At 34.5% G+C, this 26,837-nt stretch overlaps 1 protein-coding gene across 3 annotated transcripts in view; it reads right to left on the bottom strand.

Annotated features, from left to right (window-relative positions):
• SGCZ (sarcoglycan zeta) overlaps positions 1-26,837 on the bottom strand; it is a 419,779-nt gene that overhangs the window by 30,288 nt on the left and 362,654 nt on the right. For all 3 annotated transcript variants that reach the window (XM_069855985.1, XM_069855983.1, XM_069855986.1), the window contains one exon: positions 19,651-19,773. In XM_069855985.1, the coding sequence (XP_069712086.1) occupies positions 19,651-19,773 (123 nt within the window). The remainder of the gene's footprint in view (positions 1-19,650; positions 19,774-26,837) is intronic.

Raw genomic sequence — 26,837 nt, 5'->3', positions numbered from 1 at the left:
TGTGTAGCATTTTGATGTGCACAAATTATATAGCACTGCAGCATCACAGACATAGCTGAATCTTACTGCCTTGACCTTTCTCTAGGTTTTTCAGAAATGTAAAGTAACAATATGACGAAGTACAGACATTATGCAAGTATTAGACGGTAATGACAATTTGCTAAATGAGTTAGAGAGTTTAAAGAAGAGATTGTAAAATATGAAAAGAGATTGTAAAATCATTTTTGAAGGTTCAAGGTTTACTCATTGAAAACTCAAGTTAAGTTAAAGCACCCACAGGTTTCACAGAGAAATATGTGTAATTAATCAAGATTGCTTTATGCTAAGGAGGTGTTAAAAACATAGACTTTACGTTCTAAAAGTTTAGTTGCAATAAAAAAAACCTTAATTATTTTAGTATGGTACATAGATAACATTTAAAAGTCTCTTTATGAGATTAGCTACCTGTTTTTCAACTTTAAGACCTTGGAAGACCTGACCAGTCCTAGACAGAAGAAAACAGAAATATTCTACTAAGCAGATCAATGATCATAAAAAGACCACAGAAAATACTTCTTGTTTCTATTTTAAAAGCCCAGTTACTATAATTTATCTTGGACTGATTAGAAATTTAGGGGAGTCAGAATGCAGTGTCTGGACCATACATTGTGCAACTCTTCAAGAGTTTCAATTTAAATAAATGGCTTGAAATATAATTTAGCTAGGCACTTACATTAAGAAAACATGATGCAACTGGATTTTTGCTATGGAGTTCTACAAAAATAAATTAGAATGAGTAGGTTATTTTATGAACACGCTTGCCATGGTTGTTGGGATTTCAGGCTTGAGGTGTCCCACAGCAGCAATACAGGCTAATGTTAAATATTGAAGGTTTCAGGTACGATACTGTTGTGGCCAAATTGGAGGTGTGTTGTGGATAGCAAACTGTTGTATGGCCTGATTAGATGCAGCTGTTAATTCGTAAACTAAGGCACAAGCATTGAAGTCTTCATAGGTAAGTCGTTATTAAAACGTAAATTCTAAAATTAATCATTTAGATCCATTACTCAGGGCCCTTGAACAGGACTAATATTTGATGCTTATTAAGGCAAGATTCCACTAAGTCTTTTTTTTAGATAAGAAGAAAGAGTTCCCAAATAAATTAAAATTCAACATCTTCAGTGTGTAAACTTTGATCAAAGCATACTGCAACTCCAGGAAATACTTACAAAATTGCAACAGTCAGTATCTATCTTTTTAAATATCATCTTAACATCTTTAAAGTACAACTATCTGAAATGTTGCTTCCTAATGGTGGGCAGAAAAGAGACCACTTGTCTTGCATTGCAAACGAAACTGGTTTATGCCTATGTATCCTGTTGTTCATACACATAACTGTTCGAAGTTTCACATCCAAAATCTATGTCTGGCCACTATCAGGTTTATTCTGCAAAAAAAGCAAATCTGTTTGAATATAATTTGGAGAGAGTGTAGTAGTACCATAATCCAACAAATAGTTGGAAATGGCTATTCTAAATGCTAATCTGGGGATGAAAAAAGTCAATATATTTAAGTGGAACTGCTGAGAAGTCACACTGAAATTGGATATTTCTTCAAAATATGAATGAAATCAAAAGTATATATAAGGAATTTCCAAAGAACAAGTTTTAAGAAATAATAATTTTCATAACATCTTTTATTTTTTCCCCTGTGATGTAGGACAGATGGAGGCACATATGACTATAAAAATTATTTAATAAAACCTTTCCTTCTTGAACTAACCAGTGTCATTGAAAAGTTACAACAGCTAAGTGTATAAATAGATACAAAGTTTATATTTAGATTTCACAGTTAATTCCTAAAAAACCCCAAAAAAATCATCTTCTTTTCCTAGGTATAGTCTGGGTTCCCAGTAATGGAAAACAGAGCAATAATTGTCCTTGTCTACATTAAAAAAACCCTGATTTTAATAGGATTACTTTTGTATTTAATAGATAAAAAAGACTGTATTTTGTTATAGAAGATAACCCTAGGATTTGGAACACCAAGACTCGAATGAATAATTAATCAGTTACAAAACAGAACTGCTGGGTTTTTTTGATGAAAAATCAATGAATCAATGAATGAGAGGACTATCAAACAGTCAATAGCTTCATAACCGTGAGACTCACCTGGGATTTAAAAGAACTGGATGTGAACTTGGATATCCCATGTACAAAATGAAAGCTTTAACTTCAAGGTTGATTACAATGCCTTATAATTTTATCTTGATTTTTACAGAAAGAAAAGTGACATGTATTTGTCCAGAATACTATGGAAAAAAAGTAGAATCTGAAGGGGGGAAATGTGTGAGAATGAGAAAACTGTTTCTCACCTAGTTTCAAGAACAATCAGCAACAGTTTCCCATTTCAAAGATTTCTGAAAATGTAGCTAATGTACTGCTGCTAACCTACAAAGCCTAGCCAGGAATGCCTATTCAATTTGCTTCAGAAAAGCTCTAACACAAAAGAATTCATGATTACTGAAACTTGGTGGGATGAATTCCATGACTGAAGTGTGACTTTCAATGGCTACAGGCTGTCCTGGGGGACAGACTGGGAAGGAAGGGTGGAGGCATTGCCCTCTTTATGGGGAAATAGATAGAGTGTGAAGAGCTGTCCCTGAAGAATAGCCATGAACAGGTTGAAAGCTTATGGGTCAGAATAAAAGACTGAGGCAGCAAAGGGAACCTTGTGGCTGGTGTATACTACAGACCACCTGATCAAGGGAAGACTACTGATGAAGCCTTCTTTCTGCAGCTACAGGAGGCTTTATACTCACAAGCTCTCATCATAGTGGGGGACTTCAACCACCCTGACATTTGCTGGAAAAGTATCACGGCAAATTTCAGGCAATCCAGGATAACTCTAGAATGTGTCAAAGATAATATCTTAACCCAGGTAACAGACAACCCAACCCAAAGGGATGCAGTTCTGGACCTGATGATCAGCAATGCAAGTGACATCAAGATCGGAGGCAGCCTGGGCTGCAGTGATCATGTCCTGAGGTAGAGTTCAAGGTCCTGAGGGATACAGGACAGGACAGACAAGGAATATAGTCCGGACCCTAAATTTTAGGAAAGCAAGCTTCCAGCTCTTTGAGGAGTTAGTCAGTAGAACCCCCAGTGAAATGGTCAAACTGAAGAGCAAGAGGCAACTGCTTAGGCAGTGCAAGCTGGGGGAAGTAAACTGGGAAAAGTATAGGGACATTGCCCATTTGTGTAGGGATGGGGTCAGGAAGGCCAAGGTGCAGCTGGAGTTGAACTCAGCAAGGGAAGCAAATAATAACAAGAGGGTCTTCTATAGGTACGTCAACCAGAAAAGGAAGATTGAAGAAAGTGTACCCCAATGAAGGGTGAAAATGTTGACCTCATATCAACAGACAAGGAGAAGGCTGAGGTACTCAACAACTATTTTGCCTCAGTCTTCACTGGCAACTGCTCTCCTCACCCCTCCTAGGTCAATGAACAGCAAGATGAAGACTAAGGGAGTATGGCCTCTGCCACTGTAGGGGAAGATCAGATTTGTGACCATCTAAGCGACCTGAACATCTATAAATCTATGAGATCTGATGAGAAGCATCCCAGAGTCCTGAGGGAATTGGCTGATGTGGTGGCCAAGCGACTCTCCTCAATATTTGAAAAGTCATGGCAGTCATGGGAAGACCGTGGTGACTGGAAGAAAGGCAACATTGAGCCCATTTTTAAAACGGGTAGAAAGGATGACCCTGAGAATTAATATCACTTTCACTGTATCAGAAATTATCTAAGTTATCCTTAACATTATATCTAATTCATAGGATGCCTTATATAGGTTTAGTGGCCAGTTCTTTATCCTATATGTAAATGTGCATTTATTTCTGTTCTCTACTTTACCATTACTGCAGCATTCTGAAAGTTTGTTACGATTATGTGATAATTACTGTTGCATTCTTAAAATTTAGTGAATTGTGTTATTTATACAAAAGGAAGCCACAAAGAAGCAGAACTATTATCTGGATTTTTAAAATATCTCTTCTGTGGCATTTTTACTGTACAGGAATTAACATGTCATTGATAAAATGTAATAAAATATGTAGAATAGTGCGTCTTTGTATCCTGTAGAGGGCACTAGGACACATATGAAAAGCTCATCTTATACAAGTTTATAGCATGTATTTAAAAAGTCACTGTAAAAATGCCTTTAAATATTTTTGCATTAGTGAAAAAATGAAATGTGAGAAGAACCCTCACCTGTATTCCTACAGCACTGAAATGGAGATATGTTGATATAATGCATTTTGATGTCTATTAGACCAAAGTGAAACAAAAATTTTTGTATCTCAAATCATTGAAAACTATATTTTTTTCAGTTATGAGAAATAAAATGAAGTTATAATATCAGTAATTCACAAGGTTGTTTCTATTTGATATTATGACTAGTTATCTTGATTATCACCTATTAAGACTGTCTTTATGTTACTGCTCTTTATTAAGATTCTGTTTTTCTCTCTAGAAGCAAATTACACAGATGAATACAACACATTCAAACCTGGCATTACTGCTGTGCAAAAGGGCAAATAACTTAATTTGGATAAGTCTTTGCTGCAGATTTAAATGGAAATTCTGCAGCTGTGAGAGAGAAGGTGAACATGCAACAATAATTCTGTCACTTAATACTCTCCAAGTAAGTATAGCAGTGAGGTGAGCATTTTAATTTAGCAACAGAATGGAAGCAGATATAGTTGAAACCAGTTAACTGCAATGACTATAAACCACCGTTGGTTACGTTAGCAAACATGTACCTATGTGTTCTCTGTATGAATCACAGGAGCAGCACCATATTTTTTGCAGGAAAGGACAAGGCATTAAAGCATACTGTAAAATGCTGAAGTTGGGTGGAATACATGTGTTTTGCCAAAGACTCAGATGTTTTTGCAGGTAAGGATGACAAGAGACTTGCCATATACCTTGCAAAGGCTGTTGGAAGCAGGTTTATGGCAGTAATTTAGTGCTAGAACTTTCATGCAATTTTCAAGTTAGGACTGAGCTAATAACAGAGTAATTTATCAGTGCCAGTGTCAATATTTCCTTTTATGTCAACAAGGAGCAATATCAAGACTCAGATTACAACCTCAACTCAGATTACCTGGCAAACTTCGTAACACTTCAGCTCTGCTGTGAGTATTGTAGCATTACCCTAGTCTAGCCTTTGCTCTTTTACTGTTTGTAAGTCAGGAGAGACTCAAAAACTCTTGTCATGGCTGCAATACACCTATCATAAATTCACCATGAGCACATTTATTTGCTTTCCTACATACCAAGACATGTCTGGCTAAAATTAGCAAAGCAAGCTTTACTTCCACATCAAAACTTTGTGTGCTTAGCTCTCGGAGAGACCTGTTGTTCACATCTTTTAGACATTAAGCTACACTATACTTAGACACATCCAGAACAAAATACTGAACACTAGGCACCATGATAGTCATGTCTAGGGAAGAGAACACTTCACAACTTGACAGTCATCTTGAGATTATTTTTTTTTCTTTATCATTTTTAAGCTAAAGTTAGAGAAAGAATATATTTCCTCTGTCCAGCTAACAGCAAAAGACCTTAACAGGTTCAGAGATAGGTTAAGAGACAAAAAAGAAAATCTTACTTATTTTGTCTTTTCTTCAGATCAACTCTAAGAGGTATTTTCTCTGCATTACCCAGTTCACAACTGTCATGATGCTTACCAATCCATCCTTTCAGCTTTCACTAAACAGAATCCCACTTGGGAAGACCTGTATTATATTCTTAAAACTTCCAAAGGAATTTATTTCTTTTAGATTCAGTCTTCCCTGACCTTTAGTTTCCCTCTGGCCTCCAAATATCTTACCACTGTAAGAAATGTGCTGTGCTTTTTTTTCAGCAGGCTACTCCCTCTTTCCTTGTTTTGTATCAGAAGTTCCTTTTAATATTAATACTAAATTTTCACATTAATGCTTTGCCAAAATGAAAATCTTTCAAATTACTGTTAGTTTTCCTGTCATTAAGAGAAAGAAAAAGAGTATTTTCATTAAAAGTTCAAATTCAGAAACTTTAATTGGTCTTTTGCTTTCATAGTAAATTTAAATATAAACCCAGGAGGCAAGGCCAAGAATGAGAGTGAGGAGATAAAAAAAAATCTTGAAAATGAAGTCCTAAAAAGAGTCCTGACAGCTAAAACAAGAAACAAGCTGGTAGATAAATACTGCTGCACAGAGTGCTTTGCTTTATCTATTACACTTTTTCTGCTCCACACTGAGAGTGTAAAAACAGATTAAAAATGTAGTCCATCATTTGGTAATACTGCTCAGCTAAAAATAGCAAAAAGTACACAGCTGGTTTGCTTGATATGAAAATAAATATCTTTTAAAAAGGTGTTTCCCTTTGATGTTTAATAAGAAAAGACTTCCAGATGTAACTACAAAACCGACCTCATGCTTTCAGCCATAAATCAGGAAACGAATTTTTCCAGTGAATCTAGCATTCAACTACCACCAGTACTTCATTTTGTTGATCTTGGATATATCTTGTGTCCTAGTGTTACGGTCAGGTACCTTGAAAGCTTTATGTGCTGCTGTATCTAGACCCTTGACCGCTGTAACATACTTGCTTTGCAGAAAGTGATGCAGAAAAAGGACATGAAAAAACAATATTCCTACTTATATTCCTAGTTACACTGTAAGTGGTGTAACCTTTAGTACTTGCCGTCACTTATATCACACTTTATATATCAGATTGGTTTAGAATGATGATGACTTAAGGACAAGTCTCCACTTATGTTAAATGACGTTTTGGCATTTGTAAAGGAATAAGGCTGAAAGAACTGAAATGCAGCTGTATGTGTGTACTTAGGTTTACAGTAGTCTTTTTCTATTATACTCACAGAATGTATTTCAAACATTTTACAAATGTGCTATTCATCGGCTTCAATGAAAAAACAACGACCCCAAAAACACCAAACCCAGAAAACTGATATTAGTGTTGGCAGGATCAATGCTACTCATAGATTTATAGTATATGTATTCACTTCAGTTTATCTTTGAATGTAATATATACCATTAGAAAATATTGACCTGTAGGTTTTAACATGGGCTACTAACCACAGTATAACGATTCTGAAAAGTGGGGTCTTTAGTAGCTTTACCTTGGTAAGTTCATTCATCCTATCCCTTCTTATTGTAGTGAAGTGTACATACTCGTGCAGCTTTTTCTTCTTCCCCTTCCTATATAGACTCTTACTTAAAAGTGAAGTTGAAAATACATACCAAAAGTAACTTACTTCTAAACCAGAAGTACAGGAAATACACTATCCAAAGTGGAGGTGTACACAGAAGGAAATAAAGGACAAGGGAGGGTCCTTTTTTTATGGTCAAAACCAAATTATTTTCATTTTCTCTCCAGAATGATGAAAAGGTAGCTGTATGTTATTTTAGAATGTCAATGGGTTTAAGAGTTTGGAACAGAATACTTGATCGTGACAGCATTTATTTAAACAGGAACCAAAAAGTCTGCATCCCTAGATTACCACTGAACTAGTTTTGCAGTGGAATCCCAAAACTCTGTACCTCAGTTCAAGTAAAATGAAAATAATAAGATGTGACAGGTGATGACTCAAAAAATATGCAATATTCATTGCACACTGTTACGCACAATTGTACAGTATGAAATAATAATGTAAGGAAAAAATAAAGGTTAACACTTTTGGAAAAAATAATAAAAATTACAAATGACAGTAAATGAAACTAGTAAGAATGACTTTCAGAAATGTATCAGGCATAAAGTATATGCCAGTGAAAGTAGATTAACTCAAAAGCAGAGAAGGAAAGTGAAAAGATAATTTTTCCCCTAGGAATTTAAATACAAAATAGGAAAAGTTCCTTGCTAAATTATTTCTAAATTAATAAATAGGGACAATAATTTGTGCAGAAGGAAAACCAAACATCTCAATAAAAGCTCAGCCATAGTCCAAGATCCTAAGAACTATTTATTACTCCAGTCTTGCAAAGTTCCTCATTATATGCTTTAACTTCAGTGGTACAATTCATAGGACTGAAATTCAATCATACATTTAAATGCTCTGTAGGATTACTGCCAGAATACTTAGCTACTGGTCATGCAAATGAAAAACCTAGAATATGTGCAGTGTAGCTTTGAAAAAATGAAATGTGTTCAAACCAATGAGTCAAAATGAAATAACAAACCATGAGTGAGAGAAATGTGTATTTTATCAATCTCTGTATTCATAGCTGCTTTTAAAAATCTTTGATGAACTTAAGCATTAATTCAGTTTATTCATTCAAGGCTTATTCTTGCTCCTATACAATAAAAAGGGAAACCTTACACTGATTTCAGTCTCCAGGCTATTAGATTCAGTTGCTGGGGAATGACAAGGATAGAGAAGAACCATCATTTGTTTTATATTTACTTTCATTAAGTTTTCTATGGAATGAATTTACTGGCAAGTATGTTTGCTATCACAATGTTTTGAAAATGAATACGGCATAATAAATCCTGGCATTTTAACTACAAGTTTTGTACAGGCAATAATTAAACTCATGCAGTAATGAAACAAAGATACTTCTTATGTATGTCAAAAAAGCCTGGTTTTCAAATCCTAACAAGACACACAAAAAAATTAATTATGATCAAATCACCATTGTAAATTATTTGCTGAAATTCAAACAATTAAATACAAGAGAAATGCAATTTGTTCACAGATGTTTCAAAACTGGGAAGTCACCTGTTTCTGCGGTGGAACTGCTTGCCACAACATTTACAAAATAAAGTAGTTCTGTTCTTAGAAACTTGTCTAAGTCTGGTGATATTCATATATTTCGAGAGGCTGGGTTGTCAGGGCACCTTAAACCAGTCCTATAATTATAAAATCATTATCCCGGTTGTTTTTGACTTATGCGGACCTAATTAACGATGGGACATCCAAATTTAAGAAATAAATTCTAAGAAAGAGGTAAGAAAAAGAAAGAAATTATTATAATTCCTGAAACAGACTTGCTGAGGTCTGAAGAAATTGAGGTTTCCCCAAGAAGGGTGCTCACTATGATCTGGGAAGCCTATTTGAAAAGCTTCAAGAATTGCTTACAAATGAGGACTAAGAAGGAGAAGAAAGTCTATGGAGGATAGCCATGAATATCTGACCAGGCATGAACATAGTATGACATAGCTGAATAAGATCTAATAAACTTTGCTGAGAGTCAGGGAGAATTCCACCAAACTAAGGTCTATATCAATGCAATTACCAGTTTCATTCATGTTGAATTGTGTCTAGCTAGATTTTAAGAAAGGTGGATACTTGTTTCCAGAACTACCCTGGAAAAGGCAGAACAAAGGTATTGAGTGTATACAAAGAAGTGTGGACCACAGAGCTTGTAAAACCCTTTCCTGTCTCTGAAAGCATATGTTGAAAGGCAGTGGGGAAAGCCAAGAAATTAGGTGCTGTTTCTATGGCTGTACAAACACTACTCGCTTGGGGATACTACTTGGTAGGGGATGCATGCCCTTCCTTCTATAGCAGACAGACATTCCACCTCTCTCATAATGCCTCATTGCACTATGATTTGCTTAGGGTTTACAGAGAAGTTTCAGTGCTCCTCTAATTAATGAAAAGGAAAATCTTAAGAAGAGAATAAAACTTTGTTATTATTTTCTTTTACTTTTTAAAAGAGAAAAATGCTTACATTTAGCTTGAACAGAGATGTTTTTATGCAAAAGTCAAGATGAGAGTTTTGCAATTGATAGGTTTTATGAGTGGTTAGTTAGAAATAGAGAGTTAGGTACACCTGTATGTACTGTGCTCTTTTTTCTTTTTTGTCATGCTACCTAAATGTGTTTTCATACTAAACACTTTATTATAGCTAAAAAAAACCCTTAAAGAACATAAACAAAACTACAATGGAGAGGACTGTATCTAACATGTTAGTAAGAATTATTCTAGGATAAATTGCTGTCAGAGTTTTGATTCTTCTGTAAGTGTTGCATGTAGAATAGCAGCAGTATATTGTTATACTGGCACTTTCTGAAATTACTGAACCTATATGACTCTTTTAAGTTGTCTGCAAATTCCAACTGGTCTTCCTATGTATTTTACATTTAAATCTCATATAATCTACTAATTTCTCATTTTCTATAAGGTCTTAGTAAAGAATATATTAGTCGTAAAGCATTAAAATGCAATAATAAATAATATGAAGCATTCAATATTATTTTAAATAATAAACAATTCCATATGAATAATACAGGTATGTGAGACATTTAAAATAAAGTTAATACAGAGAAGGTTTCTTTTAAACAAGAACAAATTTATGAGAAGTGTGTCTGTCTATAATTGTGACAGTTGCAAAGACTCCTAAGGTTAGAAAGAACAGATTTTATTGAATTTATATATGGCATGGTTTAGTGTTCGATAGGAATGGTTGGACTCGATGATCTGGTGGGTCTCTTCCAACCTGGTTATTCTATGATTCTATGATTCTATATTAGCTGGCCTGTTTCCTAAAGATAAAAAGAAAATATCTGATTTCCTCCAAGGCTCATTCCATTAAGTACAAAACCAAATCAGTATCAACCAGCCCATCTTCAACAGATACAGGAAATTCTACCTTCTCTATAGCCAAAGTATTCCAGTATTTCACTATTCTTTCTGTTTACTGTAAGGAGAAAAATGATAGACAGCATCTCTTTTTTTTTCAGCAGGCTGTTTCTCAAGGCCTCAAGACTGATATCATATTCCCTTTGATTTTTTATTTTTTTTCAAGCTAAACAGCACCATATTTTTCTCTCTTCCCTCAGAGATTATGCTTCTGGACAACTAATGAATCTCATGGGTCTGTATTCTATCCTGTTGTTTACTGAACAATGGCACACCAAACTGAAATAAGAACTTTGGAGAGGACCTTGCCAGTGTTGAACAGAGAAGAAGATCAGTAAGTTCTACCCCTGTGTACACTTTCTAACTTGACACTTGAGTTTCTTGCATCACATGATGCTTTTAATTTAGTTTGTGATCCAAAATCCTTCCTAAGTCTACTTCTGAGGACTTCTGTGACCCTTACTTATGAATTCTGAGGTTTTCAAAACTAATCTCTGGAAGTCAATTTGGTTTTATTTTGCTATTGTTATCCCCTGTAACTTCCAAACAGGCAATATTCTCTTTACATGGTGGCTACCTTCTCAAATTTCCTTCCACTTTTTCATTCTTAGTTCCTCCCCACTTATCTGCAAAACTACTTACATTAATTTTTCAACGCTGTCATCCTTATAATCTCTAAATCTTTTGTACAGTGCGAATCTCGATTCTTCCTCCCCCCCTGCAAAATATGCTGAAATGCTGTCATCACTTCTTGGGCATTATGTGATTATTTTGTTTATAAAAATCTTCATCCCTATAAACTTTCTGGTTTTGTGGTCAACATTAACACTGTAGTTTCATCAGTGCCAATGAAGTATAAATCCATGTACATTTTGAATCTCGGAGAAGTTACACATTTTTCAGATGCCTCCAATTCTGCCTGGATATTGCATTTTTTTTTTGCTTCATTATCTTTTTCATAAAATTAATCTTACTACATATGATTTTATTTCTTTTATATGTTGATTTTTTTCAATCTTCCTTCAGGAATTTACATTACCCTTTTTGAATTATTATACATTTATACGTACTCTTCTTAATCTTCATACAGACATATACATTTCTGTACTACCTGATCGTTGAACAAAGCCATATTGTTATATACTTTTAATTCAAATACAAAGGTCTATATAAATTGATGATATTTTTGTAGAGTGAAAATGGTGTCTTATTATATTTCTGTCTCGGTGTGCTGAATTTTCTGCTGTCAGACACTGTGAAATATAAACTCATCATTAGCCACAAGGAGGACAGGAATTTAAATCAACAGTGTAGGCTGAAGTCTGCAGGTCATATTTTCGTGGATGATATAATTTCTTTTTCTAAAGATGCTTTCTGTGGGTGAAATTATTCCTAGCTTATAGGAATCTGCTATGAATAAGCTTTTAGATGCACTGCAAAGCAGAAATGATTCAAATCTTTTTCACAGCTTTGATGGCATACCTGCTTTATAACTAGATCTATGGATAATTGTGAAATCCAAGATGTTACTAGTGGAAATCTGCTATGACCTCAAACAGTACCTCCTTGTAAGGTTTTCTGTATTTATTCTTTCTGTTACCTTCTACCTAAATTTAAAGCCAAGGTCTTCCTCATTCACATAATTTTTTAAGGTAGTATGTATGTGTTGACTTACTCTTGAATAATCTCACCTTCCAGTTTATGGCTATTAAATATATTAGCTTGTACTGAAAGTTAAGTAAAAAAATTGCCTTAAGATCTGATAAAAATAAAAAAGCCATTTTGTACCGGTTTCAGATAGGATTCAGAATGAAAAAGAAAAGGCAGTTCTGAAATGTATTACAGAGCCCAAAATGAGAGCTACATCTCTATACTGTTTAGTGAAACTCAAATGCCTGCATTTTTTCCTAAAAGTATAATAGTATTCCTTCCATTCTGAAGGTCTTATGAATTTAAATCCAAATGATCTCATATTCTAGTATCTAATTAGAATACTGTTCTAGGACATAGCAAGATATCTTTGACCTGCCGTATCAACAGCATAAGGTATTTGGAACCTAATACTCTTTTCATTGAAACAAAATCCAACAGTGCTTAGCTGCCTGACCCTTATCTCCAACAGTAGAATGTTGTTTCCAGGCAGGAATAAGTCACAAGCAAGTATTTTGAGGCAAAAAAAATAAAATGGGAGTGCTGGAGCTCCTTTACGATTCACTTTTCCCTCCTGTGAGTAGCTGTGTCTTAAAAATAGAGATGGGTCTGCCTGCTGTAATTTAAATAGATGTTTTCAGTACTGGCAAAGCCTGAGGGCATGTGAGTGTCAGGCTTAGCTCAGGTTTTAAGAGTTAGAATTTTACTGCAAAGTCTGACTCTAATTCCTCTCCAGTTCCTCCATCAAAACCCTATGAACATTTAGCACCTACTTTCCAAACAAGGTGGTTTCACTTGATTTAAGAGTTATCTCAGCTTACTAATAGTGAGGCTATTTTCCACTAGGCTTTTGCCTGAACACGGGCCATGTGGATTTGCCAAGTATCATGTCATTCAGACCCTTCAAAATGAGAACTGCTTTAAATTGCATCTCTGGACTATGCATAGTCCTTCAAAAGGGAATTCCTGAGTCGGCAGAACTGCTTGCACGTTTGTCTACTTTTGGCTCTACTCCCTTTTCAGAAAACTCCTTTTATCAAGGCTTCTTTCTCTTTATATGCATTCCTGAGATCAATCATTCTTTTCCTTGGCATGTTTTTGTTCAAATGTCAAAATTAAAAATCTTTCTTTTGCAAACTAACTGTTATTATCCTAAGGTCTATCTAGTCCTCCAGCAGTCTACATAGTCATCTGCAGACTGATGTAAGTACAGATGGCTTGTAATCTGAGCTGACTCTATGCGCTCTAGCCTTTACTGGAAGATATAAATCTATTTGTGCAATGTCTTCGGAAGAAATGTACTTATTTAGTCCCATCACTTTCAGCCTGTTCATAGGCAGCTTGGAGCTCACATATATGCTTGCAATCAGCTTTACGGCTGTACCTCTGACAGGTTGCTCTGTTGCCAAGTGATTAGACTCCGGCAATAAAATTATCTTTCAATCTGAGATCTCATACAGACAAGCTTGTACATTGATTCCTTCAGATCTAAATAAGCTTATCAGAAACCTTATTCATCTAGTACATTTTGGAGTATGTAATACTATAGTCACTACTGAGGAATCACAGAAATTCTATAAACGTGATGCATTTTTGTTACTGCAGATAATGATTAAAAAATCCTGGCTCATTCAGTGTTCAGGACACTGACAGTCTGGCATATTAGAGGTTTAAAATTTTACTACAACATCAAATACAGTCGTTTTACTGTGGTCAAATAATTTGGCCGCATAAATCAGCTTAAAGTGATTAAATGTTTGCCTTCATCTTGTGTGACTTACTCTCCAAACTCCGTCTGTCCTGAATGACAATCCACCGACTGAATGTGGCAAATTTGAGATATTCTTTGCCATTCATATTGAAATTCCTATTCAGTGTCTAAAGGCACTAGATATATGTCTACTGTAACGACAATGTACATCAAATAATAATTTATTTTTCTACATTTCAGTACTTGTTATAAATATTTTATTTCTACTCTTCCAACCTAATTTGCAATTCACATAGATTTCCTCATATACACATCATATATCCTTTCCATAGCCATAAGCCATATTTCTATCATTTAATTTTAACTACTTTGGAAGACCTTTTTATATTCCTATTACCTGCAGACTCACAGCCGTACAGCATAATCTTAAACTGAAAACTGAGATACTGACACATTCCCCTGCACGGTAATTCTGGATATTATTAGGATATTATTCAAATATAAGTATGCAGGTACTTTGCTTAGTTCTTCTTATACAGCTTCTAGCTACAAGTTCAGTTCAAGAAAGAAGAGGAAGACAAACTATACTAACGTAGATATACAATGAAAGTATTCACAGAAAGAATTACAACCTGCTTTCATAGTAGTGTCTCAGAAAAATGTGTATTGAGCAAGGCCTTCTTAACCTGATTTCTCACAAGTACTCCAGTAGGCATAAAGCTTAGTTGTGATAAATGCTTGCACTCTCACTTACAAGCATTACTAGCACAGTGTTTACAAATTCTGCTACAAGAATATATTATAAACATAACACTGCAATTAAAAGAAATATGAAAAGAAAACACAGGGCAGAAAATTCTGTACTAAGATTTAAATAACAGAAGTAAGAGACAATCTTGCTTGTAATTGCAGAGGGAGTGAAGAAGACTCCATGATGCTTTAGATGCTGTCCATTCATTGAAACAGGAAGATTATAAGGGATGAAGAAAAGTTTAGCCATGTGCAGAAGGGATCCTGTGAGTCCACTAGAAACTCAGCTCCTTATTCCCACTTATTTCACAGCTTTTTGGCAATATGTTAACTTCATTATGCCTTTCACTTCCCTCCCTGCAAAGCTCTATGATACATGTTAAACTTGGTTGTAGGAGGCATCCCTACCCAAAGGGGAAATAGTCAGCTAACAGTCTAACAATTAATTCTAACAGTCTGTCTAACAAAGCAATGTCTGAATCTTTTTTCTTCTATTCCTGAATGACAAAACAGAAAAGAGGTACCACAGCTGAAAGACAAAGCAAAAGTAACAATAGAAGGAAGACTAAGGAGTCTAAATTAAAGCAATCAACTGCCTAATTCTAAAGTGAGAGACTCTTAAGAGGGAAATATAGAGCTGCAATATCTCTAAATCAAAAAGCACTACTTCTGACTACATGTTTTTCTTACCTGGCAAATATATTGATATCAAGATTACTAACCTGTTTGCACTATATCTTTCTACTTGGAATAGGCTGCCTATATAAAAATTGACAAATAAAAATGCTACAAAAATAATCAATGAGAAGCTGTAAAGTTAATTTTTCAAGTATTTACTAATCACGAATATCTTATACTGCCTTATAGTAGATTGATTTTTAAAGCTGTGCATTACAAAAGTGTTTTTCTTAATTGAAAAAAAACCAAATCACACTGCCGTAGTGGTTTATAAGTGCTCATGAAATGGGCATGCTTTAGAATATTAATTATCAAAATGCATCATTTATTGGACCCATTCACAATGATTTGTTTCCAAAGATAAACTATTCACAGTTAAGCAAGAAAACAAAATAAGGTTTTCATTGTAGTATCACACTTAAATAACTACATGTGAGACTTTCATCTCCAAAGAAGCACAGTTTATTTTTGCTTTTTGATATTCACAGAAGAATGGAGAAAACAAAAACCAACTCGTTCTTATGTTCACCCAAAGGCACCATGATTATCAAAACACAGTCTTGAGAAAAATACGCTGAAAAAAATATTTCTAGTTGATGTTTGACTTGATGAAGCCTTGCCAGTTTTCATCAGTCATATCATGTCATATAGAGAAATACAATCTGATTGATGCACCTCACAGGGACTCATCACCTTTCATGTGTTTGCCTAAGAATTTAAAATTATCACACAAACTTTGGACAGAATTCAAAGAGCTAATATATGAAAGAAATATTTTGTTATTTTATGTTTCTATGAAGATAGATTTTTTTTATCCTTTGGAAGATTTTTTTTTAATACTTTTCTTGCAATTGCATGGATCATACAACTTTTACTCTCCATTGGGAAATCTACATTAAATAATTTCAGCTTCAGACTGAAATCAACAGTAAAGCATAGATGTCTCATTATAGCTTTATTAATTAGCTGCAGATTGGTACTTAGGCAGCAAGAAGCTTTTTAGAGAAACAGAAATTCAGAAATGATGTTATTCTGTCTAAGTGTTTCAGAAATGCTCATTAATTTAGAAATCTAATCCTTTTTCCTTCATTAAAATAATAAGGTTGGAAAAGGCCTTTGAGATTATCATTTCCAACCATACCTGTCCACTATTAAATCATATCCCTAAGTTCTTCATCCACCTGCCTTTAAACACCTCCAGGGAAGGTGACTCAACCACCTCCCTGGGCAGCCTGTTCCAGTGCTTGATGACCCTTCCTGTGAAGAAGTTTTTCCTAATGTCCGATCTAAACTTCTCCTGATGCAGCTTAAGGCCATTCCCTCTTGTCCTATCACCTGCCACTTGGGAGAAGGGACCAAGACTTGCCTCTCTACAACCTCCCTTAAGGTAGTTGTAGAGAGCACTAAGGTCTCCCCTCAGCATCCTCTTCTCCAGGCTAAACAACTCCAGTTTCCTCAGCCACTCCTTGTAAGATTTGTACCTCAGCCCCTTCACCAGCTTCATTGCCTTTCTCTGGACATGTTTCAGGACCTCAATGTTTTTCTTACAGTGAGGGTCCCAAAACTGAACGCAATATTCAAGATGTGGCTTTACCAGTCCTGCTGGCCACACTGTTTCTGATACAAGCCAAGATGCCATTACCTTTCTTGGCCACTCAGGCACACTGTTGGCTCATGTTCAGTCAGCTGTCAACTAACACCTCCAGGCAGCTTTCCAGCCACTTTCTCCCCAGTCTATAGTGCCTCATGGGGTTGTTATGTCCTTTGGACAGCAAGCCTGGTGATTTGCCTGTCAACCCACGATCAAAGACCCCAAAGTTCTGCTCCTCACACCAGGTTTGGAGCCATCTATTTATTTCCCAGCCCTTCCTATTCATTGCCTTGTCATTCCAAGTAGCTGGAATGACAGAGGAGAAAACAACTTGTGCCCCTGAACCCTTCAACCTATGTCCCAAGGCCCTGAAATCCCTTCTAATTACTCTCAAATTTCTTATTGGGATTTTGTTACTACCTAATTGAAAAATCAACAGTGGATAATAATCCGTGGGCCTGACCAGAGTTGGTAGTTTTCTCTCTACATCTCTAACTGAGGCCCCAGGAAAGTAGCAAACTTCCCTGTGTAATGGGTCTGGTCTGCAGACTTGTCCTTCTGTTCCCTTTAGAAGGGAAGTCCCCTATGACAATAACCCACCTCTTCTTAAGAGAGGATGTTTTAATGGAAGGCTTAGTGTGTCTTAACCTAGGGAACATTTCTAGGCTGTGAGACACACCATCCTCATGGAGGTTTGGTTCCACTTGCAGAGCTTCCTATAAACTATGCAAGGGAATCTGGGAGGCTGAGGTTGACACAGGGCAAACATTCCTGTTGTGTTAGGCAGGAACCATAATAATCCCTGAAACTCAGGTGAATATATCAGAGCAGCACTAATTTAGGTTTTCCTAGCCTTTTCTTTTTTTCCCCTCTTTTTTTTTTTGTTTAATTTGGGTCAGGGAGCTTAATATACAGATTTACAGAGGGTCAGGTGTATTTCTAGAATTAAGGAGAAATCCTCTTCTTTTCAGAAGGAACAATCTTATATCCCATCACTGAGTAATTTTCATTAGTAGTTTTGCTTTCCATACAACTGATATCAACAGGTGCTTTGGGAACTCAAGCCACTTTAAGCTAAGAGAGTTGAGCAGTGCTTTGCTTTTGAAGCCTGATTAAAAAAAGACCACAACATCTAAAACTTATGATTACATTTATTAATGTCAGGCAATCTAATCCTCAGTGCCATTTGTAAGATGCTTTATTTTTTAACTTATGATAGATGCTTTGAAATGTCAGGTGTCAATTGTATGTTTAAGATTAACTTTCTCAGTATATAATATTCTGATTAAGTTTGAGCCTTGGCAAGATTCAGTATGATTCTCTTTCTTCTTGTGTTATTCCAGTTATTGTCTAAGGTTTCACTATGGTAAAATCTTGCACACCTACTACCTATGAAGAATTCCTGCTGACTCAACAAAATATTGATGTCTCCCTCTCCTAACCTCAAATTTGGCAAATTGATACAATTCAGTATATTGTACAGGATACTGCAACATCATTAAACTGCCTTCTTTTAAAAGCCTTTTCTTTTGCCTTAGCAGTATTAAAGGGGATTGTTTGGCTAGAAAAGATAGGCAGGGGTCAGATGGGAATTAAAGGGGAAGAAAAGTTATATCACATATATTGGCAAGCAAAAGTTTTGAGGCTTGTGAAGAAAGTTCAGTCATAGCTTGGGACTTCCTGGATGTATTTTAATGCTATATCTGGCATTACACAGAAGTAGAACTATCAATTTTTAAATTTTTTTTTTAGAAAAGACTTAAAGCTTCTAGTAATGCATTTCTTAGTTTTACGGACTAGAAAAAGATACCATAATCATCATAAGCTAGAACCATCTTATACTTTCTACATAACTGAACTTTTCAAACTAGTAGGCTGATTTCAAACTCTGTAAAGCAGTCATGCTAATTATAGATTGACCTAAAGCTAAAGGTCCTTGACAGGTGAAGAAATTCAAGTTTTTAATCTTATTCTAGATTATGAGCAGTTAGCTGAAGTCCAGCCTAAGTTCGGGTAAGATGTTATTAAGCAGTCAGATTTAAAGCATTTATCTAAAACAAACCTAGGCAATTGTTATGGCTTTGGGGTTTTTATGTATTATAAGCTAACACATTTCTAATATCAAATGAGTTACTGAGAGTAAAGCAGAGTGCATACCCTTAAGTCACATGCGAGTTAGATCATAGAATCATAGAATCATAGAATAACCAGGTTGGAAGAGACCCATCGGATCATCAAGTCCAACCATGATGATACTTTGTATCATAAGCATGTAACAATAATTTTTATCTGTGTGAAGGTGCATTATCTAAAGAAATGGCATAGCAACAACAAAGTAATGCTTACTGGTAACATAAAAGCCAAATCACTGTGAGAACAGTGGTTTGTACCACAGTTGGTCCCGCAGAGTTTAAATTCAAGTATGCCTTTAGAATAATTGATTTTAGATTATGCAGTATCTTTTGGTCCATCAAGCAATCAGTGATGACATGAAGATTTTTTTCCTTTCCAGTGGCTGAAAATTTTAGACTGCTAGATTAATTATTACTAAGGCTATAATAAAAAAAAAAATATAAAAAAAACCCCAAAGACAAAAAAAGGACTTTACATCCATTTGGAAACATTATTGTTACTATACCTGTTACTTTCAGTCTGTCAGCTCCAATGACAACTTCATCTTCATCTGCAGAAAACAACACTTTTCCACCTTCACTTGCCCTCACTTCAAATCTCTTACACTGGGCCTCCACAGCATCAGCTCCTGAAACCAAGGAAGTGAATGTTGCATCTAAGATATTTTGTAAGAATAAAAGTAATCATCAGCACACAGGGAATATCCAAAACATAGCAATACATGAGGTTTTATGAAATAGTTGTCTTTCTGTAAGCCTGGTAGGTAATTTGTATTATAAAATATTGTTAAATGTATTTGTAGAATTACTATTTCACTATTGCATATCAGGATAGAGTTGAAAGTAACTGTGACAAATATCCATTTCAGTGGTATGTGTGGAAGTCAACACAAGAATTTAGAATGCACTTAAACTCTGAGATCTTGAAATGCCAATTCAGACAAAGTTTTCTCAGGTTTGCTTAGCTTAAATTGCAGTATCTAGCTAAAGGAAAAAAAAAGAGATAACATATGAGCTTATTCTGTAAAGACCAATAAATCACCACAGCAGAAAAGGGTATTTTTCACTCTGTTCTACTGCAAAATCAAACAGTGCAATAACAAAACAAAAAACCAACAAAACAAACAAACAAAGAAAAATTAACTCAGATATCACAATTTATGTCATTAAACAAAAACTCCCAAACACCTTATAGCTCCAAACCCCTGAAATGAAGCAGACCTATGGAATTGCATCTAACAGTGCAATAAAAAAGCCCCACAGATTCTAAAACTATGTTGAATTTACATTTTTTAATTTACCAGTTTTATTCTTATTCTTCAGTGTTTTGTCTGCTAAATAGTTTCTGATTTTTTTTTAAGTTGATTTTATTAATAAATGAAAGCAAAATTTTAGTTCTGGAAATGGTATTGAGAGTGAGCTGCATACAACACACCAAGCTGTAAGGTAAATGACAATATTCCAGGGAATAATTATCTAACAATTTTTTCATTGATCTCTAATTAGATTATTTCTAACGTACACCTGAAATGACTCATCAATCTATATGGGTAAAAATTATGGAGTAGACATCTTGGGCAAAGAAACCCAGGTATGTAATTTTGTTTTATCAATCTGATTTACAGGTTTGTAGAAGCACCTGCTTACAATGTAGAAGTTTTCAGTTTAATATGCAGTTTGGATGAGGAATTTACATACCAGCCCTTAATTTGTGGAATCAGTTATAAAATCAAATCAACAATTCCTCTTATTTTTAGGTGAACGTATATTTGTAATGTGAAAAATTGCTGCTTATTTTTAATTTGTTAATGGAAAAAAAAAGAATTACAAAAATACTTGTGGTTCACCATTTTCTTGAAGGTAGACATGTTTATTCTGTTGTATATGTGTTAAATGGCATTTTCTCCCTTTCTTCATACAATTAAACTTTATTTTAAATGTGATAAACAGGGTTTTGTCTTTGTTTTGAAAAAAATACTGATTTTTTTAAAGATAGATAGGGACAGATTTTAGATAACCAAATGTTAGCCATGGGATAAATGCTACATCTCACAAACATTCCGGGATGTTCACTAGTAAAATGCATAAGAAAGTCTAATTGTGCATCAGGATAAATACAAACACAATATACATTCACACATAGCTATCTTACTGAATTCAACCATTCCTCTTAAATACTTTCTAAAATTTCAGCGGTGGTGCCCTGATAACATCGTCCTTGGTGACAACTGAATTAATTGTTACAAACGCTAGTATTCAGTTAGTGATGAAAGCTAGCGATACAGTTGGGAAGGATACTCCGTTCTTTTGCACCATCACAGATAAAAATATTTTTTATAAAAGCCATTACATACATATTTATTTGTTACATGGATGTTTATTTTATGAAATCCTGTGAGATCTAGGCATTATTAGGCCTCTGGTTAGTTCAACAGTTTGTTGTGTCTGTTCAGTGGCAAAAACAAGAGGAAATTAGAAGCTCAATTTATTATTTTTTTTGAGCATTTTGCAATTTGCAAAACTATACCATTGCAAAATAAATCACGCTTTTGTTGTCTGTATTCAATTACATGAAATCGAGACAACTATGTGACTAAGATTACTCTAAGAACTGTAATAAAACAGATTACATTACTATTTAATTCATTTAGAAGGACAAAATATAATAAATCATAAACTGCTTTAAAATACCTGCAGAAATTACATGTGACCTTTTATAGATGAATTCTGAAGATTATATGATCCACTAATAATTTACACACAGCTATGATTCAATGCTCAAAATTATATATGATGGTTATAGCAAACATTGTACACAATATAAAAACCAAGGTATAATCCTCTTTAGATAGCACTGCTCAAAAATATTTATTCTAGAATGTTTCTTGTATTCAGAATGGGAACAATTGTAGAGCCTAAAACCATTTCTCATTGAATATAAGTGCTTCTAGAAACTTCGTGGTTTGAAGGAAGATATCTGAGAGAACGTTATTGATTAAAAAATAAGTGGTAGCTTCATATTTGAAATAAGAATGGATGCTGCTGTTATATTTAGTCATTTCATTACAGGCGGAAGAACAACTGTGTCCGCACTGTGTACCATTTATATTTTGTCACTGTGTTCTCTGGAGGGGAAAAAAACAGGCCTGTTGCTAAGTTGTTTAGGTAGTCCTAAAGTCAGTAGGATTATAAGTACAGTGATGCTGTTAAATTATACACATGAAAGCTGTTAGTCCTATAAAGTAAGGAACTAAGAGAAAATGAGAGGAATCAAAGAGAAAAGAAGACCTGCCAGGTTCTTACTTATCATATATCACTCCAAGTAAGAGTCCATGTTTCAATAAATGCCTTTTAAAACTTGCAATATATTTAGGATAATACAGCTTTTCATGAAGAATGACTGACAGAACAATGATCTGGAGCTTCCATAAAGAAATGCATATATTTTTGATGCTCAGCATTTGTGGTTCTTCAGCATCACATTGCACAGAGTCACATCCCGATTTCAACTAGTACAAAATATTATTACAGGCTTTAACTATTTTTTTATGCTAAAAGAAATGAGCTTTTGCTTTATGTCGCACTCAGGACTTAACAGCATATATCACTTAGTATTACTCACTTACTGTTGAAACAGTGGATTGTGTATTCAAACCACTTGAGAGATTTCTAACAAAACAGAATACATGTTAAGTTGGTCTCTGACATAGAACCAGGTGTGAATGTTATGAAAATGGCTTTGAAAAGTTAAGCTGCCTACAGAGTAATCAATGTTATAAAAATGGAATTCTGTTTCATTACATTTTCATTTCCCAGTTGAAATAGGAGTAAGCAGTTGCACGTGCAATGCATTAGTGTATTATCTTCTTATCTGTAATGCAAATTGCTGTGTTCCAAAAACACTCTAGATACACATACCAAAATGTCTAAATCTTGAATAGCTCCAGAAACAAAAATTACATGAGACTCACTTTGTCGAATACGATGTGTGAACAAAGCAAATACTTTGAAATTTTCAGCTCAAATTTGTGGAGCGATCATTTTATCCACTCTGCTTATTTTCAGCAAACCATATCTGCTTGAAGAATATATACTTCAGACCAGAGAAGCATGTGAGAAAATCTGTCTTCCAAATTCTGTTTGGAAAGCCAGTTTCTACCAAACCCATGGCTATTTGAGAAGCTTTCTATCTGTGCTACTTTATACTACACTACTATCTTATTTCATACTAGAAATGCAGTCAGCTTTCTAATAGCTATAATCAGGACCAAGGGATGCCAATACAAAATTCCTATCATCTTGTGTCCAGGAAAGTTATTTACTTTTAAATTTAGTTGTTTAACACTGACTTAAATCACTAAGTTTCTGTGAAACTCCATTAATTTAAAGTATAAAGATGAAAAATCTAGATTTCATGTTTATCCATACAGCCTATATAATGATAGTTTATAACACAATTGTTGTACAGTAGTTGTGTAATCAAAACTATCATCAAATCAGCTACATTAAAAATAGTACAAAGCATAAAATTATTTACTTTAGCTACAGTGAAGGTATGTTAAATGAAAATATTGGATAGCAAATACAATGTGGATACAGAAAATTATAGTATTGTAATCTAAATTGACACTAGTAGAGATTAAATTTCAAGACAAGAACTGTGCCTATTTTGAATTTTTACTGCATCTAGCTTGACTTACTTATTAAGTAGTATTATAATAAGAACCATGAAGAACATATGTTTTTAATATTTTGCTGTTAAAAATCAGTGATTTTTCCACTGTTTGGAGAGCATGCACAGTTGCTACAGCTTGCTGGCCAGTTTAGATTTCCTTGAAGAGCAGATTTAACTTCTTCTCAACTAATTCTGTGGTTATGCATATTTTGCTTTATAATGCACATGGGATTTTAGATTGGGAAAGGATATGCAGGTTTGAAAACATTTTTTTCCCCTGAGTTTTTTCCATGAAGCTCAGCTGCCTTCCAACTTTCCATAAAATTATATATTAGATATAATAATGCTTGTATGTTACTTGTGAAGAAGTGATGCAGAAAGTCATTACTGGAGATGATACAGAGAAACTAAAAGTTGTGATTTTCTTAATTGCAACTGTTTTTACCCAAAGATTAATTTACCATTCATTACCCATCTAGCACACAAAAACTGCTTGGAATTTATATATTAAGCTCATGGTTTTTTCTTTCTTGGAAGTAAAGACTCCCATGTCTATCAACAAAAATGAAAGTAACGCAAATGTTAAAAAAACAGGGTGAAGCTAACATTTGATTTGTTTCATCATCTGGTCAGGATCCAGCCATATTAAAATGCGTTTCCATTCATTCTCAACTTACTGAAACACAGATTGAGAGTGAGAGGCAGAAGGAACAGAAACTATCAACAATAATAGATGCACAGGAAGTTACATTCTTTCTCTTCAGTTGATAGAGACATTTTGTGTTCTTATATGAAATGTAAATGAACACTAGTTGTTGTGTCTGGTTTCTAAATAATCTTCCATGTCCACCTGGCAGACAATAAACTCAGACATAGAAACAGATAAGAAATCAGCCATTATAATTTAAATATAGGCTCAGAATATGAAGGGAATTACCACAAATTTATGATCTCTGTAAACGTAAACATGATGAAATTCTATGTAATGTCTTCTGATTCTTTAATAAAAAATGGATTATTTAAACATTTATTAAAACCAGAGTATTTTTAGGCAACAAAGACAGTTTTATATGAACGTGTTGATGCTTCTGAGATTAGCAATAAAAGAGATAAGGCATTTTTAATAAAGTTTCCACCAACTAGGTTTAAAATCAATATATGTGAAATATACACCTACATAAATTTTGTTTAATATTCATAGGAATGGGAGATATTATGTTATTTTGGCCACCAGAAATCTCAGAAATTTTTCAATGAAAGCAGGTGTAATAATGAAAGTGAAGGACTCATACCAGCTGAATAGAAGCATTGAAGAATTCGAATAAAGAGAACTAGTTTTCAGCTGAAACGAAGTCATACACACAAGCAAGCATCCATAATAATTAAATAATATTCTGTGCTTTGCTGAGGAAGAGAAGGGACTGAATTCATTACATCAAAAAAGAGTGAAAGCAGTAAAAAAAACCCACCTAACTTGGTCTGTCAATAGTTGCTGGCCATGCTAGAAATGATGGCCATGTCAGAAAACTACTACTTTTAGGAGAGGCTGACATTCAAGATTTCCTGGTCTGAATGATTATCTACTCAGGCAAGAGAAATTGGAGCAAGTGCTAGGCCAGAAGAAGCAGTGCACACATTTGTTGCTCTTTTTAGCATTAGACTACAGTGATTAACACTAGTTGTCAATATAAATTATTAGCACACATAATAAAGCTCACATCTATAGAAGGGGAATGTATATGAACAAAGAAAATTAAATAAAATCACCTGAATCAGACAAAAAGTATGGTGGTAGCATGGCTCTTCCTTTTTAATCATCTACAGTGCCATGGGTATCCATAAAAGATTAGTGATAGGTTTAGGACAGAGTCAAATACAAGCTCACAGCAAAATCCTGCCCTCTCAGGCAGATTTTACTTCTAGGAACTTGATTAAAAGACACACATAAAATATTACCTGTCATCTTTGCAGTGGATAGAATACATCCTTCTCTCAGTCTTTTTATGGAACCCCAGGTAGGAAAATATAGGTGAAAGTTGTATAAAAGTTGCAGCAGATGGCACTCCCCATACTACTTCTATACAAGACCATAAACTGCACATGGTCAAATCCATGTTTTAACTCCTACTATCCTTCTCACTTTGTATTTTCTACTGGAGACCTTCATGAAGTACATGGCTAAACAGACCTTTGGTCTGATCTGATACAGATATCCAGTTTTCATCAGCTATGTCCAATATGTATGGATGAATGAAAGCAAAATGTGGTTCTTGAAGGCTGCTTGAGCTTTAAGTCAATACATTTATTATGCTTCATAATGGCTAAAAGCATGTGCATTGTCCACTCCTGTGGCAGGTGATAATTTCAGCTATAGTATCTTAATCACTCACACCGGTCTTTAGGTAAACAAGCTAAGCAAACAAAAAGAAGATACGGTTGGCACCGACTGATTTTTCTTATACTATAAATATATTATAAACATATAAATAACATATAGTATAAATATTTTTAATACATAGAAATTTTTAAATTTAAAAGAATTTATTAAATTACATATATTTAAATATGAAATAAATAAAAAAGACATTAAATTGTAAATAAATATTTACTCTTTTATTACCAGCTTTACTGCATTATCTTTCCTACGGTTATTTCCCTCTCCTGCCCAGGAATCTTTCTTTGTGACATCAGTAAATAGCCACATTACATGAAATTATTCTCATAATTGCACTTATCAACTTAGTTTTCACTGACAAGCTCAAATGTCCAGCTCATGCTCATGAATGAATTATAACTCTACTGTATTTTTGGGTATTCCAAAGTGTGAATGGGAATAGAATGTTCATCAATTTTCCTTCCTCACAATGAAAGTAATCTGAATAGTAACAAATCCTAAGAGAACTCTCCAAGTTTTCAGCATTATCCTCAACGTTGGTATTTAGCTGTGTTTTTTGTAACTGAAATTATTTACAAAGCTGATCATACACCTTTCAGAAGCTGAGGCCTACTGAAGCAGTC

The sequence above is a fragment of the Phaenicophaeus curvirostris genome, chromosome 4 (assembly GCF_032191515.1).
Source record: "Phaenicophaeus curvirostris isolate KB17595 chromosome 4, BPBGC_Pcur_1.0, whole genome shotgun sequence".
Classification (NCBI taxonomy): Eukaryota; Metazoa; Chordata; class Aves; order Cuculiformes; family Cuculidae; genus Phaenicophaeus; species Phaenicophaeus curvirostris.
This window is presented reverse-complemented; position numbering and strand designations above follow the sequence as displayed.